The 18,223-nt window shown below is 41.0% G+C and overlaps 1 protein-coding gene and 1 non-coding gene across 2 annotated transcripts in view; one reads left to right on the top strand and one right to left on the bottom strand.

Annotated features, from left to right (window-relative positions):
• LOC132186439 (protein transport protein SEC23 C) overlaps window positions 1-16,076 on the bottom strand; it is a 46,611-nt gene extending 30,535 nt beyond the window's left edge. The window contains exons 1-7 of the mRNA XM_059600415.1: window positions 15,221-16,076; window positions 14,958-15,131; window positions 13,238-13,399; window positions 4,457-4,599; window positions 1,673-1,748; window positions 1,417-1,592; window positions 1,240-1,321 (exon numbers count right to left, since the gene is read on the bottom strand). Coding sequence (XP_059456398.1) covers window positions 1,240-1,321; window positions 1,417-1,592; window positions 1,673-1,748; window positions 4,457-4,599; window positions 13,238-13,399; window positions 14,958-15,131; window positions 15,221-15,949 — 1,542 coding nt within the window. The 5' untranslated portion in view covers window positions 15,950-16,076. The remainder of the gene's footprint in view (window positions 1-1,239; window positions 1,322-1,416; window positions 1,593-1,672; window positions 1,749-4,456; window positions 4,600-13,237; window positions 13,400-14,957; window positions 15,132-15,220) is intronic.
• Window positions 14,276-14,378, top strand: LOC132188899 (small nucleolar RNA snoR99). Its single transcript, XR_009440959.1, has one exon. It is a non-coding gene; the product is annotated as a small nucleolar RNA snoR99 (small nucleolar RNA).
• Window positions 16,077-18,223: the final 2,147 nt, after the last annotated feature.

Below are 18,223 nucleotides of genomic sequence, written 5' to 3'. Positions count from 1 at the left end.
ATGGATAATTATTTCATCCCTAGTAATAATGGCTATTCCATTTCCTAATGTAATAGTCATTCCAAGTTCCAAACGTGCCCTTTAGTATGATGCTTAGGAAAACTAGATGTGATTACTAGGTTTTCTTCTTTCTTTTCTTCTTTATATTTTCTTTTCAATTTCCAGCAATTGTATTTTGAATTCGAGCCAATATTAGAAGTGATTTTTCATACATTATTTCATTAGAGTTCAATTCCAAAGAATCTCAAATCACCCACCCATCAAATAGCTCATAAATGACCCCAAAATACCAAAAGAGCCTTCTCTGGTTACTGCACACAGCCTAGAAACCCTCATTCACTACTATTTCCAGCCATTTTCACTACAAAACCCTAATCAAACAACCTTACAATAGCCTACTTCCCTACCAAAATCTTATTCGTAGCTTTGCCTAAACCTTAAAACAAGTTGCTTCCCAGATTATCCTACACCCTAAAAAAAGTTGCTTACCAGATTTTTTTTTTTTTTTTTTTTTTTTTTTTTTTTTTTTTGTTGTCGGGGAACCTCTCCAAGGTAGGGCCCTTCGGACCCACCCTGTAAAGTAAACTCCGGTCCCATGCACCGCACCCTCGGAAGTTTCCCTATACGGAACTAGTTAAATCGCTAGCTTTTCATCAGGGGGTCTGGACCCAAGAGATTGTTTGCACTCATGAGGTGTTAAACTTGGACCTTGAAGGGAGCAAACCTTAAGACCAAGGTCTCCACCACTTGGGCCAACCCCTTAGGGTTGTTGCTTCCCAGATTATCCTACATCAGATTTCGTATCACATCTTTTGTTCTACATCAATTTTGGTATCAAATCTTCTCTCCTACATCATAATGCTTTGGTCAAATACATTAGATTATCATTTAGTAGCAGCCTATCAATAACACCATTTTTTGCCACAGTTGCATTTACAGCTACATAGTATCGAATTTTAATATAACTCATGCCACATTGTTTCTAACATTTAAGGTCACAGCATGATATACGCCTACAAATAGAACACTATGCCTCCACCTGTCCATTCCATGGATAGGAATCGCATAAACAACATCAAGGAAAAAGATGCCTTGCATCATGTATCATTACTAGCTATTACTTTCTAGGTCCACATCACTACTATGGAAACATGGAACCAATGGGTTCTACTCGAGAACGGAAACCTACAAAACAAGATTACATAATGTATCATATACAAGCAAGACAACAAAGCTTGCCTGTATGCTTCCCGGTCCAGCAACCCATCTTCTTGAAAGGGTCGTAACACGAAGTCTCGTTTGACCACCGTTATGCTGATAACTGAAGCAAAATATCTGTAATGAGTAAAAACAAAACCCATCTATGCCAGGCACAACAAATAACTACTCAAAAAAGCATCAGCTTAGAGTTCATACTAAGTTAAAAATTGGAAGTAAAATTGATTGCTTGTGGATTGAATGGTAGCATCTGGGCTTTCCTTCTTTACAATTTCAAAAATAAGACACAGAGATGTGGCTTTGTCAAGGCCACACATCTTCCACGCAGTAGTACTCCCCTGGCCAACAACATTGTCAGAGCACAAAGGACCTTTCTGCACAAAGTGGCCAACAAATTAAAATCTAAATGCAATTGGCGGAAAGAGAAACCAGCTAATAACTCTTTAAATTATACCTTTTCAAGAGAAGCACAAGGACCAATAATGCCCTGAACTTTGATATCCTTCGAGCAGTTAATCTCAAATATACCACTGCATAGAATATAAAGAAACAAAATGAGCTAGAATGGTCCTCCAGACCAAATAATCATATTAAGGAAGACACAGAACATATGAACAGCTATATCAAGTAAACACAAATTAGTATGATAGCATGATAGCTATGCACATCCCGGTTCAAGCAATATGGGCTGGTAAGATTTAGCCAATCAAGGCCATTCTTTTCCCCTTTCATTTTCTTTTGGGGTTTGTAATAGAACAGGTCTAAGCCCTTTTTTCCACTGCATCGTATTGGAACTCCACAGCTTATTTGTAAACTATCTTGTTAAGTTTTAGGGATTATGGAGCATAACCTTTATCTTATCTCTCTTCTTTCTTTCACCCTCACCTCTCACTTTTCTAGCGGAGGCGCGTGAAGGCACATCCTGCTAGCTTTCTGCTCTGATTTGTCGCCTATCAGAACAACAGGATCTGGTGCTCCAGGTTGTGGGCTTCTCCTTCGTTTTGGAGTGGTTCTTTGCGGATCTCGGATCAGTCATGTAGCTGTTGGGGGTTTGCGGTGTCCTCTCTCGCCAAAGCATGAAGAAAGCTCGCATCCATTCTTTAGGCGAGGATGTGAGTGGCATGTGGAGGCGCCAATTGGAGATGGAGTGGAGGTTCTTCGTGGAGGCTAAATCTTTTTTCTCGGTGGTGGAAGGTGATTCGGAGCTCTGGTTGGAGGAAAGTAGGAGGGGCTTTTCCGGTATAGTGTTTCTGGGCTCCCAGTGGATCGCATGACTGGTCTCAATGGTGGAAGAGTTATTGCAGAATCCTAATGTTAAGGACTTCGTTAAATCTTTCCGAGAGGATTCAAAGGTACTCATCGCCCGAAGCGGTGGTAAGAAGACCGCCCAGTACTTGGAGGTGGCAGTTTACGCAGTGGGTGGCCGAAGAGGGCATATTTTGCTTCCTGAGGGTTGCAAAAGGTGGGGAAGAAGCTGAGTTGCTGGAGAGTTGAACAAGGTGATGACTTTTAGTTTCTTCTCCGGTGGGGTAGAAGGTTGGGCCTGGTTGGGTTAGGGTTCAATTCATATAGCTGGGAAAAGGATTATCGGGGAAGATGGTGCAACATCGTATGCGGAGGCGTTGCAATCAGTGGCTAGCTCTTCAGCTACAATAATAGGTACCAACGATGCAGCTAGGGCACCCATTGGGCCAAGGCCGCCCTTTCATTGGTAATCTGCGCACAAGGGCCTATCTGACACCCAACAAAGGTCCACTGCGTGAGGTAACGTTGCTTGCCCTGATGGTGTTGCAAACATTGGGGTGTGTCTGCAGCAAGCTAAGGAGAAGTAGTTATCGCCCCTTGGGGAGAGGAAGGGCCAGCTCATGAGGCTGCAAGCCAAGATTGGCCGGGCCTTGGGGGATGTTATAGAAGATTTGAAGGGCTTTGGAAGCTTTGGGCTTTTTCAGAAACCAAAGCATGTTGGGCAACATAAGAGGGTGCGTTGGGCCCCCAAGCACAAGCCCAAGTTTAAACTCAACATCCAGTCCTCCAAGATTGGGGCCAAGAGTTTCTCAGTACTTGCCGATGCCAGTGGTTGTTCCCCCTCTAACTGTCTTAAAGGTAGGTGAAACATCGAAGGGGGGTGATCTAGATGAGGCTAATGTTGGAGAGAATGGAGATGTAGGGGATGTCGGCTACTCCAAGATTGTGTTAAGTGCGAAGGAGATCTCTCCCTTTCTGGGGATCTCCCGTGTGGGTAATGAGAAAAAGCTTCAAGATGTTTTGACAGTCCTTGAAGAGTGACAGCGTCATGAGATTGTGGTTTCTGTTTCTAAACCAAAAGGGAGGAAGGAGCTTAAAAACTTAGAGTGTTCTATTAACTTTGATGCTAGTGATGATTATTGTAGCTGTGGTAAAGACAGAAGGGTCCTCTCAGTGTGATGATGAAGCCCAGGGCTCTTCTGCTGGTTGAGGGTTTCTTTGTGGGTGGTTTGTTGTAGTTTCGTTCCTTTGGGTTTCTAAGGGTGGCTTGTGTTTTCCCTTTTTTGGTATGCTTTTTGTATACTTCATGTGTACTTAGAGGCGCCTTACACTTTTTAATGAGATTTGCTTGATTACCTATCAAAAATAAAAATAAAAACAATTATGATAGTTATGCACCATTCTTCCAATGAACATTGTATTATATCTTACGGAATCAACATCATATAGCATGAGGACTCAAGGCAATATACCAATTACCAATCAACCTATACACAATGGTAGCATGAAGGGATAATTCAAAACTACAGCCCACCACACATTTAACAGAAGACCAAAACTATTGTGTCTCATCAAAATCTAGCAAAAAATATTAGTCACATGTTGGCAATGCCAAAATAAATTGCAGATATCAGGCAATATATATACCTTGAACGGATGTATTCTCATAGAAAAGGAATGAATTCGACGTGCAAAATAATATAAGGCCATAGCACTTGCTGATATGAGAAACAAAGCAATCAAATACGGTCATCCTTCATTGCAATAAAATAAAAGAAATACAGAGTGACCAAAATATAATGTCCAACAATTGTCATCATATAATGATAAATAATTATGTTGACACTACCGAATTAATTTAAGATGAAAGATGGGCAAGCAACTAAAAAAGTATTTGACATCAAAGTTGACCCACTATGTAAATTTTATGACTCCAGAAAATAACTTGCAGTATGATGTCATTTGACCAAGCAATACTTAAATAAACCCTTACTTTGATGATAGATCAAGATCACAGTCGCCCGTCTGGAAAACACGTCTCAGTGATTCCTTGAACACTGAATGGCCAAAACTTTCTGCAAGCACTACAAGCCCTCCAGTTCTTTCAACTGCAATTTTAAGTTCAGCAACCCCCACCTGGAAGAAAGATTGTCACACGGAAAGAACACTAATATAATTGCAAAGCATAATAAGTATGCACAAAAGTTAAGACCCAGCGAAGGGGTTGCATATGGGCATTACACCACAATTGAAGGAAAGAGTTATATTGAAGCTAAGGGACCATTGAGATACCATACTTAATCCAAGATGGTAATTACTTGACCAAATCTCAACTCAGTGCAAGGCCACAAGCCCTACACCCACTTTAATGTGGGGTGGTCGGGGGGATGTTTAAGTAAGTCCCCAAGAAAAAGGTTTACAACGATCAATACAGGAATTGAGGTTCCTTAAGTCCTAATGTACCTCAAATCCTATTCCCCCACAGAGGGAGACCCTAGAACATTAATTTTATCCAAACCTCTCACAATCCAAGAGGGTAGACAAACAAAACAGGATTCCAACAAATGAAGCTTCAAACCTCATGTTGGGCCTATCTTATATGAACATGTGGTCAAATGGACCTATCAACATAGTTTCTCACAACTCAAGAGATTAGATAAGGCCTATCACATATTCTCCTAGCCATCTTCAATTGATGAAGCTTTGCATTCAGCTTTCTCTTGTTCCCCTTTCTCGCCAACTAAACTTTCCTAGAAGCATTAGAATTTGGGAAACAGATCTGGCTATTAACGACATACACAGATTAAAAAAAAAAAGAGTCTCCTCATCACTACACTTCAACTTTCTGACATGAATTCGGAACATCAAACGTCTTTATACTGCCACAGGGGATTATAGAACGATCTGACTTCAAACACCCCTCCCTTGAAAGGGATCCAACAAAGCTTGTCTTCACTACCCTGACTCATTCTGACGGAAGAAGTCTATCTACCAATCATAGGCTGCTCTAATAAAATTAACGTTTCACCGAAGGGAGTCATAAAAAAACTGTATATGATCTGCCATTGAAGCATCTTTAAAGTGAGCAAAACTGAATAACTCGGGAAAGCTACCTTTAACGTCTCATCTGCACACCAAATATCATGCCAAAATCCTAGCTTAGAGCCACACCCACCTCAAATCTAGTATATCAAGAAAATTTCTTCCAACACTTCCTAATATTTCAAAGACCAACCCCATACGGTCCTATTAACAACATTACAACACCACCCACCCCACGAAGTGCCAAATTTGACATCCACTACTGACGTAGGACAAGGAGCCCCCCTTGTGGGGCACAAACTAAAAACACATGGTGGTCCGTGTGTTGACCAATTGGAGCCTCTTAAAGAAGTCTTAGAGACCATTCCAAGAAGCCCTCTTGAGAAGCTATTTCGAGAGCTTCCGAGAGGCCATCCCAAGCTCTCGAGAGGCCATTCTGAGAAGCTCTCACAAGAAGCCATTCCAAGAGCTTCTAAGAGGCCATCCAAGAGGCTGTACTGAGGGGCTCATATTTCCAAAGGTCTTATCTTCCCAAGAGGCCTTTCATCGAAGGACTCGATTTCTTGAAGGGATCATTTTCCCGAGCAACCTTTACCGAAGGACTCGGTTTATTGAAGGGCTCATCTTCCCGAGAGGCCTTTACCGAGGAGTTCGTTGTGCCAAGCGGAGTTGCTAACAAGCAAGATTATTCAAGATCAACATTACTGTTGGGCAATTGACTGTCTGGTTATTAACAAGTTGGGGTTAACACAGAAGAGCTCTACCATCGGAACCAACCAATGGGTTCTTTCCAACAACAGACTTCAGGTCAAACATCCCTTACCGTTTGAGCAAGATGACAATTGATCTTCGACAATGAAATGACAGAAGGAAAAGACGGTGTGTATTACCGGTGGGGTATATGACAGCAAAAGATTTACCGACGGGCTTTTTAGTACTGTTAAAGTAATGATTAAGTGATTAAATTTGCATCTTCCTATCAGCTTAAGCTTTTGGGATAACTGATAATTTAATATGGTATCAAAACCAAAGGTCCTGAGATCGAACCTTGACTTCGTCAATTCACCCCCTCCCCCCATTTAAATTAAAAATTTCACGTGTCGAGCATCACCTATTAAAAGAGAGTTTGACCTCACACGTAAGAGGGAGTGTTAAAGTAATGATAAGTGATTAAATTTACCTCTTCCTATCAGCTTAAGCTTTTGGGATAACTGGTAATTTAACAAGTGCTGACGAGATTAGCTAATCTTCATGAAGAGTTGACCGATGGGAATGTTCAAGGATTTGACTGACGGGATTTTCAGTATTGACAAGATCTATTATTTTGGATCAATTCTAACTAGCACGTTATTAAATCAAATCAAGAAGATTCGCTCCATAAAAGGAATAGGTTAGCCACGAGATTGCTGCCGATTTCAACGGACTTCAAGGAAACATCATAGACTAGATTTTTAGCATTTGTAAATATATTCAAGTTTCTTCGTTTAAATTAATTAGTTCTATATTAGTTAAGTATTTGCCATTTCGTCCAACATTTTCTTCTTAAAAGGATTCATTGCCTTTTAATTTTAGTTTTCCAACTTTAGGCGATTTTCCCATAATTAGGTTTCTAGTATGCGCCATAACCACTTCCCTAAAAGAGATCGATTGAACAGTAGTAAATTTCGGACACCACACCCCCCTGGCCCCTTATTAAAGTGGAGTACAATCTTGGACCAACAAACTAGGTAAAATTTGAGCTCTTCTCTAATACTGCCCCATAAAAAGTCTCGTTGTAACTACTCTATGTGATTAGCAACTCTATGTGATTAGCAACACCTGGAGAGAATAAGAGACCCGCAATATTAACTACTCTCAATCAAGGTAATCCTACCCCCCTTTAGGCAAGTACGACCACTTCCAACCAACCATACAACACTCTATTTTCTTAACAACGCCATCCCAAATAGATTTGGCCTTACAAAAAGCTCCCAGTGAAAGGATTAGGTATTTCAATAGCAAAGAAGATACCATGCAACCAAGAATACAAGCCAGACCTTCTACATTGTCAACATTACCAACAGAAACCAACTATGGCTTTGCCAAATTAATCTTCAAACCGGAGATAACTTCAAAACACAAAAACAAACATCGCAAATATTGGAGGTGACTTGGATTTGCCCCACAAAAAATCAAAGTGTCATCCGCAAACAGAATAGAGATATTTAAGCACGTCATACTTCCGAACCCCACAGAAAAACCTGATAAAAAACCCCTTAACTGCAGTAGAGCGCATCTTAATTAAAGCCCCCAAAACAAGGCCCCCGCATCAAGCCACGAGCTATTAGAAAAAGACCAATGGGAATGTTGTTCATCAAAAAAGAAAAACACACCGAAAAAATACAATGAGATATCCAACCACACCATTTCTCCCCAAAATAGCACCTCCCCAACATATACAACAAAAAACCCATTTAACATGATCATAGGCCTTTTCTATATCCAATTTACAAAAGCATACCCAACTCCCCAAATCTAATTCTACTGTCAAAGCATTCATTAGCAATAATGAATGGAGTCTAGAATTTGTCTTCCCTAGACGATTACATTTTTGTGTTATGGAAATGATCTTCTCCAAGACCAATTTCAACCTATTAGCCAATAATTTGGCAACTATTTTGTAAATTCTACTCACAAGACTAATAGGTCGAAGATGATCATTGACATTTAAAGGAACAAGCTACAGTAAACTCCTACACACAATCTTCAATTTTTTCAGCCACCCTCTTATCCCACATAACCATAACCCTGCTGGAAGCCCCTCTAGAATCTAAACAACACTTATCCACATATTGACAACCCCACAAACTACACACAAGAATACAAAACAAATTCTCCAATTTAGTTTCCTGAAAACAAACATCTGCCTTCCACTCCCCAAGTAAATTGTAAACCATTGGGCATTTATCCCCCTCATTCAACCCTCTCACATTCCAAGATAACAATTTAGGCATCATAAAAAACCAAAAAACCCTTCGCATTAACTCTACCTCGGCTAGAACTTCCACTTTCGAAATCATAGTTAATAGAAGAAGCCCATGTCTTTATTTCACTTTAACCTCTATTGACTAGTTTGGAATTGGATGCCAACTCCTGATAGTGACTCGCTTAGATGGCTGTAAACAAGGCCATGAACTCCTCTTCAAACCCCTCACATGAAAGCCCTACGTGTTGACAAAAACCCATCAATCTCTATAAACCCAATATGGTGTCGCTGGTCCTGATCACAGAAAAAAAGACACACCAACTTCCAAAAAAAAAAAAAAAAAAAACTTCTTTACCACGAGAGTCCAATTAGAGATTTTAGAAATTCCCTCAGCATCTAAGTGACCCAGAGTAGGTACAATACGCAGATCATGCACCGCACTCGCTCCGGAAGCCTTACCACCTTCCCCCTCCTCGGCTAGAACTTCCACTTTCGAAATCATAGTTAATAGAAGAAGCCCATGTTTTTATTTCACTTTAACCTCTATTGACTAGTTTGGAATTGGATGCCAACTCCTGATAGTTACTCGCTTAGATGGCTGTAAACAAGGCCATGAGCTCCTCTTCAAACCCCTCACATGAAGCCCCACGGTTGACAAAACCCATCAATCTCTATAAACCCAATATGGTGTCACTAGTCCTGATCACAGAAAAATGACCCTCCCCCCAAAACTTCTTTGCCAATGAGAGTCCAATTAGAGATTTTAGAAATTCCCTCAACATCTAAGTGACCCAAAGTAGGTACAATACGCAGATCATGCACCGCACTCGCTCCAGAAGCCTTACCACCTTCCCCCTGCCTTGGCTAGAACTTCCACTTTCAAAATCATAGTTAATGGAAGAAGCCCATGTTTTTATTTCACTTTAACCTCTATCAACTAGTTTGGAATTGGATGCCAACTCCTGATAGTTACTCGCTTAGATGGCTGTAAACAAGGCCGTGAGCTCCTCTTCAAGCCCCTCACATGAAAGCCCCACGTGTTGACAAAAACCCATCAATCTCTATAAACCCAATATGGTGTCGCTGGTCCTGATCACAGAAAAATGACACGCCCCCCCCCCCCCAAAAAAAAACTTTTTTACCACGAGAGTCCAATCAGAGATTTTAGAAATTCCCTCAGCATCTAAGTGACCCAGAGGGAGATGAGCCTCTGGGGGGAGGGATGGGAGATGAGCCTAAGTTGCATCTTGTAAGTTGGAATCACGTCTGTCGTCCCCTGCGCTCCAGTGGTCTTGGCATTCGAAAGATGCATCAGTTTAATCAAGCTCTCTTGGGGAAATGGCTTTGGAGATATGCGAATGAGAGTGAGGCTCTTTGGTACAAGATTATCAAAGCTAAGTATGAAGACCAGGATGGTGGATGGTGCACGAAGGAGGTTTCGGGCTCTCATGGTGTGGGCTTATGGAAGCATATTCGATAAGGTTGGAACTTCTTTGCCAAAGGTATTCGGTTTGAGGTGGGGGTGGGTTCGAAAGTTCGTTTCTGGCATGATATTTGGTGTGGGAAAAATTCTTTGAAGCATGCCTTCCGGTCCCTGTTCAGTATTGCTAGATACAAAGAAGCTTGGGTGAAAGATAACTTTACTTGGAAGAATGGGGTTGTCAAGTGGAATGTCATTTTTGTGCGGCCCGTCCAGGATTGGGAGATGAATATGGTTTCCTCTTTCTTTGTTCGGTTATACTCTTGCAAGATTTCCATAGGTACTGTGGATCGTATTTGCTGGTCCTCGTCTAAGAAGGGTAAATTCGAGGTTAAGTCGCTCTTTAAGGCCTTGTCCAACTTTGATCATGAGGTGTTTCCTTGGAAGAGTATTTGGCGTACTAAAGTGCCTCTGCGAGTGGCTTTTTTCAAATGGACCGCGGCCCTAGGCAAAATTTTGACTCACGATAATTTGCGGAAGAGGAACCTTGTGATAGTGCAGTAGTATTGTATGTGCAAGAAGACCAGAGAGTTAGTCGATCATCTTCTTCTCCACTATGAGATCGCAAGTGCTCTTTGGCATAGTATTTTTAGTCGGTTTGGGTTGCTTTGGGTCATGCCTTGCAAGGTAAAGGACTTGTTCGATTGCTGGTGGTCGGGAGGATGTTCTCCAAGCTCAGTAGTGTGGAAGATGATCCCTCTTTGTCTTATGTGGTGTATATGGAACGAAAGAAATGCTAGATGTTTTGAGAACTCCACTAGGACTGTAGAGGAACTTACTCATCCTTTCTTCTTTACTCTTTACTCTTGGACGGCCACTTGGCTTGCTCCTTTAGTAATTAGTTTTTCTAATTTTCTTTTTCATTTCTCTCCATCTTAGGCGCTTTCTTTTTATACTTCCCTTGTATGTGGGTTGCGCCCCTCTACGCTTTACTTTATATCATTATTACTTATCCAAAAAAAATCTAAGTGACCCAGAGTAGGTACAATGGTACAATACGCAGATCATGCACCGCACTCGCTCTAGAAGCCTTACCACCATTCCCCCCTAGCTCAACATCAACAACAATATCAATACTAAAACCTGCATGCCAGGCGAAGCTAAGCAGCCTCCAAAGACAAGAAACATCACCAATGGAATCAATATCCAAAAGCCCGGAGCGAGAAACAACCAGCGTTGCCTCATTGCCAGCGAACTCAAGCTTGGTTGTTGAAAGAGAGGTTGCGACGACTCAGCCTTGTCGATAGACGAGGTCACACACAAATATCACTTAGAAGCAGAGTAATTGGCATGAAGACTCACTAGAAAAGGGTAGGCAGCAGCAGCTGGGAATTATATGACAACGTTGACAAAGAAACTTCGAAGGGGTTGATCTGGATGGGGTTGGCGTTGGAGAGAATGGTGAGGTGGGGGTTGTTGGCTTCTCCAAGGTTGTGCATAGAGCAATGGAGAAAGGGAAGACATATCTTTTGATAGTCCTTGAAGAGGGACAGCGTCATGAGGTCGTGGGTTTCTGTTTCTAAATCAAAAGAGAGGAGGGAGCCTAAAATTTGGAGTGCTCTATTAAATTTGATGCTAGAGGTGATTGTTCCAGCCGAGGAAAAGGCAAGAGGGTTCTCTCAGTGTAATGTTGAAGCCCATGGCTCTTCTGTGGGTTTAGGGTTTCTTTTTTTCTTTTTTTTTAATAAGTAAAAATGTATATATCAAGAAACCTGAAAGGGCGCAACACAATTACACAAGGGAAAAAGCGAGCGCCAAGAATCGCCCAAGAATAAACCCTAAGCTCACAAGGAGCCCCCACAAGAGACCCAAAAGACCCAAACAAAAACACCCTAAAGCCCGAAAAAAACTAGGACTAAGACCTACAGAAGCCCAATAATAGCCCTAAAAACCCAAAGCCCCTACTGCACCTCAGGGGGGGAAAGAAAAAACATTTTTAGACCCGAAAAACCACCGCGGACACTGGCACTTCGTCCAAGTTGCCTCCAAATTTAAGGAGCAATCCAAATTGTTGAGCTCCCTCAACCCCTTAACCTTAGGAGCAGAAACAGACTCCTTCTTCTCCTTATCAATGACAGAAAAAAGATCCAACAGACTTTGATCGTCACCTCCCCAGGACAACCCCACCTCAGACGCAAAGTTCATCGTGTCGATCACCTCCTTGGAATAGCCATCCACTCCCTCCACCAGAGTTTCAGCCACAACCTCGATAAGCAACTCCTTGTTTTTATGCAGCTGCTTAGCAACCTTTTCCTTAACCCTCCGAGAATAGCACAATTGAGACTTGGAAACAGGGGAATGCAAAGGAGGGCTATTACTGATACCTTCGCCCCAATGGTTTGAGAAGCAGACGAAGGCGCCTCTTCCACCGGCAGAGGAGGACAAACCACCCACTGGCTTAGGGCTTCTTTTGTGGGTGGTTCGTTGTATTTTCGTTCCTTTGGGTTTCTGCAAGTGGCTTTATGGGTGGTTTTTTTTTTTTGTGTGTTCCTTTTGTATACTTCCTTTGTACTAAGGGCGCCTTACGCTTTTTAATGAGATTTGATTGATTACCTATCAAGAAAAAAAAAAAATAGGAACAAAAGTTACAACCCAATCTAGAAGGGAACTTAAGGAGGATTTGAGTTGTAGCACATTAAGACTCCATACAAAAACACTTCGACAAGACTACTAACAAACTTGGCCTAAATTTTTCACATGGTCCATCTCATATAAAATCTCCTCGTTTCAACTTCTCTAGTCTATTTGGTAGATGTGGGGAAATAGTAAATAAGCAAAGGAATTAGTTGGCAAACTAGAAAATGAGTCCTAATACGAGCATAGTTTCTTCCACCCCACTAGACATTTTTCTATTCTTTCTATAGCTGAATTTCATACTGCAGAGGCCTCAAAAGAAGAACCCAAAGGTAAACCACGATAGTCCATAGCTAAAAAACCAACTTTACAACACAAGATGCATCAATTCCTCAACATCTTCCCCACCTGAAATCCAGATGGCATCCCACTCTCAACTAAACTCTCTCCCACATTCTACTGAACATCTCCATACAAAGGATGAACAACAAAGGTGAAAGAAGGCCCCTTCTTTCACCCATCTAGAACTATTGAAGAAACCAAATGGTTTGCAATTAATGAAAACATAAAATTTAACAGTAAAATGCAGGAAACAGTTTGACAATTTCAACTGTCTCCAAACCCAAATCTATGATCTAGTTAATCTATCAAAGAAACCACTTATATCGTACCATCTAGGCAAGCTATACTAAGGGAGATGGACATCAAATTACCTGGTCGAGTGCACAAGCAAAAAGATCTAGCACATGTCCTTGATGTACAAGCTGCTTTGAAAGTCCCTCGTAGAACTTCACAGCTTTGTGATAAAGTGGAGCAGCATCTTTGTCTAGGTCCTTGTGAGAACGAATTGGTTCAGACAAATTCTTCAATACAATCTGCAAAATGTTTGATAATGCAAAGCTCAGCAAAACTTCCATAATTCCTGGAAAATAGGTAACCAAAAAAGACTAGGAAAAAAAAAAGGGAAAAAAAAAGAGCAAAACAAAAACCAGAAGTACAGAGATCTAATCCAAGTATTTCATATGCATTCATGTTTAAAGGGGTAAAAGATAAAAGCAAGAAGAGATTCACAATCTTCTGAAAAGCAGCAAATAAAAAGAAATTCCCAGTCTAATTAAACTGAAAACAAAAATTAAGAACCTTATTCACCGCCCTTACTAAGGACTCGGGGAGCACTCAAAACATTTTTAGTAAACTAGAAATGTTAATTGAGATATGCAACAAAAGAAAGTTAAGTCGCTCTTTCTCTAAGAAGTACAATAAGTTCCACATATTCATAATTCTAGTGTCGTCAAAATCCAGGGATTGAATAAATCATTCTCAAAATTTCACTTATTGAATATGGAAATAATGGTTAAACATAATATGTTCGCCAGTGGCATTATTAATATCCCAAAGCTCAAGTTAGTTACTTATAACACTTTGATGGTGCAAAGCTTGGGGTGAGCATTTGCCAATTTAATTAGCCACAAAGGCCAGGAGAACAGTAACTGGTTCAGCATGCTTTTTTCTTTTTTCCCAAACACCAAATAAACCTATTCCTCATGCTTCCACACCTTCTCCCAACCCCCATTAGATCTCTACAGCACTCAACTTCCAATGTCCTACAATTGAGAAAGCACAAGATACAGGAGATATTTGAGGCTTCGTCTTTTTCATTCAAATTAAATGGATAAGAAACACCATTTTTGTACTTGAAACCATTGTGTGGTACTGGGGACTTTACATCCGTTCCTTTAACTAAAATCTGAGTGATTTAGGGATGAACAGGTTGCTTATAATATTCATCCATCTGATTCACTTTGTCAGCTGCCTCATTTGTTTTCTTGCTGATTATTAGATGCTTTCATATTACATCTAACAAGTAACTTCCCAAGAAAAAATCAGACCTATGGTACCAAGAAACGAGTTCCAAGTTAAAATTATCATCTGAACTTCATTAACTTCACTAGAAAACCCCTTAAAAATCTATAATATTATAAGTGGGTGCAAATGAATTCTTGTTCAAATGGAACCTCCTCCCTTTGGAAGAACAAGGTGGAAAATGAGGCCATAGGTTCAAACTCCATCAAGTACATGTGTAAATCACCAAAAAAGAAAAGAAAGAAATAAATAGGAGCATGCCCCCCACCCCCCACTATTTGTTGCCTCTTATCAAATACTACTTATCAAAGTCACTACTACAAAACCATGGGACATCTCAAAGATGCATCACGTCCATGGGTGGTGGACATTATTGCAATGAATATTTGATTTTCCATCAGAGCAGTTAATAGAAAGGAACATTATTGCAATTAATTTTCTTTTCTTTTTTTTTTTCTTTTTTTTTTTGGATGAGTTCACAGAACTAAGCATACACAAGCATAGAAAATGAATATGGAACTGTATTATCATTAACGAGTTCATAGAAAATGTAAAACCAGCAGTCCTTACAGCACCGGGGCCTTCGGTTGATGGTCCACCAATAAACGCCAAAATTCTAGCCCCAGAACCAGGAACACACGCTCCTAGCAAACTGGCCGCGATACTCAACGCCGTGCCGGTGCACCTAGTAGCCCGCAAGTGGGCAGGCAGCGCCCAAGGATCCTTCTGTAACTCCTCCAAAACCTTTTAAACAGAAAGAAATGAAATCTTTGTGTATACTGAAGTGATGAACAAAGAAGAAAAGAAGAAGAGATTGAAATTCTGGATGGTACCGAGTTAAGGGCGAACTCGCAGTGGGACTTGGGCAACAGAAAGCGCGAAATGCTCTCAGTAGAAAGCCCGTCCCTAGCACCAGCAATGACACCAGTGGCGGGCTTGGGCTTCTTGGCAAAAAAGTTCATTTGCTCAAGGAGCTGGTCCTTGGACACTTCCTTGGACCCCTTGAACACGTACGTCTTGGGGATTTGCCCGAACCCTAATTCGTGGACGTGCACGAAAGTCCCAAATGTGATCAGCCCCAGCAGGGAATTGTCGGGCAATAAATCAATGGCCTGGGACAGCGCGGACTTGAGGAAAAGCATCTCCTCCTCGATGACGCAGGTGTCGACGACAAACATGAAGACAGGCGGGGGAGGGGCTTGGGAGGATGAGGGAGTTTGGTCGTACTCGATGGTAGTGTATTGGGGGAAGAGCTCGGCGGGGAGATTGTCATCGGAGATGGAGGAGTAGGCGGGGGGGAAGTGGTTGCGCTGGAAGCAGAAGGGGCAGATCCAGATCTTAGCGGCGAAGTCGACGATGGAGAAGGGGTTTAGGACGGAGCGGCAGGTGCGGCAGCGGAGTGCGGAGTAGGGGAGGACGGGCATGTTTGGGAAGGGCTTGTTTGGGGTGTAGATGGCGGACACCGGTACCACGCAGTTGCTGGCCTCTTGCTTCGTGCCCGGGATCACGTTCCACGCCATTCGGACGCCGTCGAGCGATTCTAACTCTACGAACTCCGCCATTCTGATTCCTTGAATTCAATTCCGCAACATATTTCTCTTCTTCTTATTATTATCAACGCTCATCAAAAACTTTACTCTTCTTCATTTTATTACGGCTTTGCAATGCATGGTAATACGTTGATCCAACTATGGCGACGACGGCAGCTCCGATTAAAATCAAATAAACGCACCAAAAACTAAAGGCATTTATCCATATTTTGCCACGTCATCCATCCAATGCACACGTTTTTTTTTTTTTTTTTTAACGAGTACAGTAAAAAAATTAAAAAAAAAAATTTAAAAAAAAAAAAAAAAGAGAAACTACTTTTTGCCCCAATGAACTACAACGCATTGGCACTTTCTCCCTGAACTGCCAACTGTACTACTTTGCTCCCATGAACTACCATTTTGTGCTAAAAACTCCATTTTGTCAGTCAAAGCCATTAACTCAGACGGCCAAAGTGACAATGCATTGTAATTCATGAGGGCAAAGTGACAGATTAACCGTCTGAGTTAACAGTTTTGACTAACGGAATGAGGTTTTGGGCAAAAAATAGTAGTTCATGGGGGCAAAGTAGTATAGTTGGCAGTTTATAAAGAGAAAGTGTCGAGGCATTATAGTTCATAGAGGCAAAAGGTAATTTCCACAATTAACAAAGTACAAAAAGATAAATTTACATTAATAAAAAATAAATAAAAAAAAAAAAAAGACTTGCGGCCAAAAAGAGAAAAGACTTGCGGCTTGCCACTTGCCAACCTGCATTCAAACCTGCATTCAATAAAATATCATGGTTGGAAAGTAATCTCAGTACAGTTTATATCAAGAAACAATAATGAAACTGACAACATATTTATTTACATTGTTCAATGTAAAATCTGCACCGTAGTGTACAACAACATTGGAAACAATGATGATGATGACTCAGAAGAGTGCCCATACAAATATAAAGTGATGTTTGTGTACTTGAGTGCCATGACAATATAACTAATTTTAGTTCCAAAACTCATTATGATCACAAAAATACCAAAACTTGAAATTCCCTGAGAAAACAAAACAAAAACAAGCATAGGAGGAGGCACAAAGGGATGATGGACTCAAGCCTAGAGTCAAAGTAGGGGATATACTCACCAAAAATGTTGCTTGTTTAAGCTCAGTTTAAGAAACTATATAATCAAACAGCAATATGACATATCCAAAAATGAATTACATATAGATGGAGATTACATTATGTTAACATGTTTTTCCTTATTAACAATAAAAAGATGGTCTAGAAGTAGAATATACAAATATGCAAACATTTTTATCAATCATCAATGAGGTCTATTATGTGCATTTATTGAAAATCCCAAAAACAAAAATGTATTCCCCCATCTTTCATTCAAAACAGATTTGACATATAGGTCTCAGAATATGTTAAATGATTTTGATGTGGCAATACAGAAAAGTAAAGAGTTACCCAGCACTCACATTTGATTTTAGGAATGCAGATTGTTGGGTCGTGGATCGGTTTCATAAGGCCCAACGGGCCCTGAACCCAGCATTTCGCGAGTCTGCAAACCTGATAAGGCCTCGGACTGCTTAGCCCGACTCAGGGGCCAAAATAGTCAATAGCCGAAAGGCAGGTCGGTCATTCTACCGTGAAGATATATTTATATTATATTAAATCAGATGATCTTATCCTACGTTTGATAAGATCATAGACTTGCTATCAATATATCAACTACCCCTATATAAATGGGATAGGCCATCATTCAAAGTAGAAAAGATCATTTATATTGATCAGGATGCATAATAGTTGCCAGCACTTGAGCTGTGCACATGTGACCGAGGACTACTCGGACGTCCTGATGTCAAACGGAAGCTGTATCACCTATCCCGTTACTAAGATCACGGAGTGGCTAACGAACCCTATCTCTCTCAAATACCTGCACAACAAACATTAAGGGAGAGGGATCTGAGACATGCAGGAAATCAAACTCATTTCATGCCTATAAAATGCAAATCATCTCTTAGTGCTAAGGTAATCGCAACTCTGGCTATCCAGCTTTATTGTTGCTTACATCTTCTCTCTCACAAATCATTGACTTAGGCATCGGAGTATCCCCGCTGAAACACCACCAGGGACTCTAATCCTATTGTTTGCTCTTGTGTGAAGGCCCGGCGCATCCTCGGACATCATGATACTACCCGGAGAGTGTGCCACGTTCCTCCTCGGAAAATTGTGCATAAACAATTTGGCGCCGTTTGTGGGAACGATTTTCATCAATTCCTGACATCAATCCAAAATGGTCACT

This window comes from Corylus avellana, chromosome ca7, assembly GCF_901000735.1.
Source record: "Corylus avellana chromosome ca7, CavTom2PMs-1.0".
Taxonomy (NCBI): Eukaryota; Viridiplantae; Streptophyta; class Magnoliopsida; order Fagales; family Betulaceae; genus Corylus; species Corylus avellana.
This window is presented reverse-complemented; position numbering and strand designations above follow the sequence as displayed.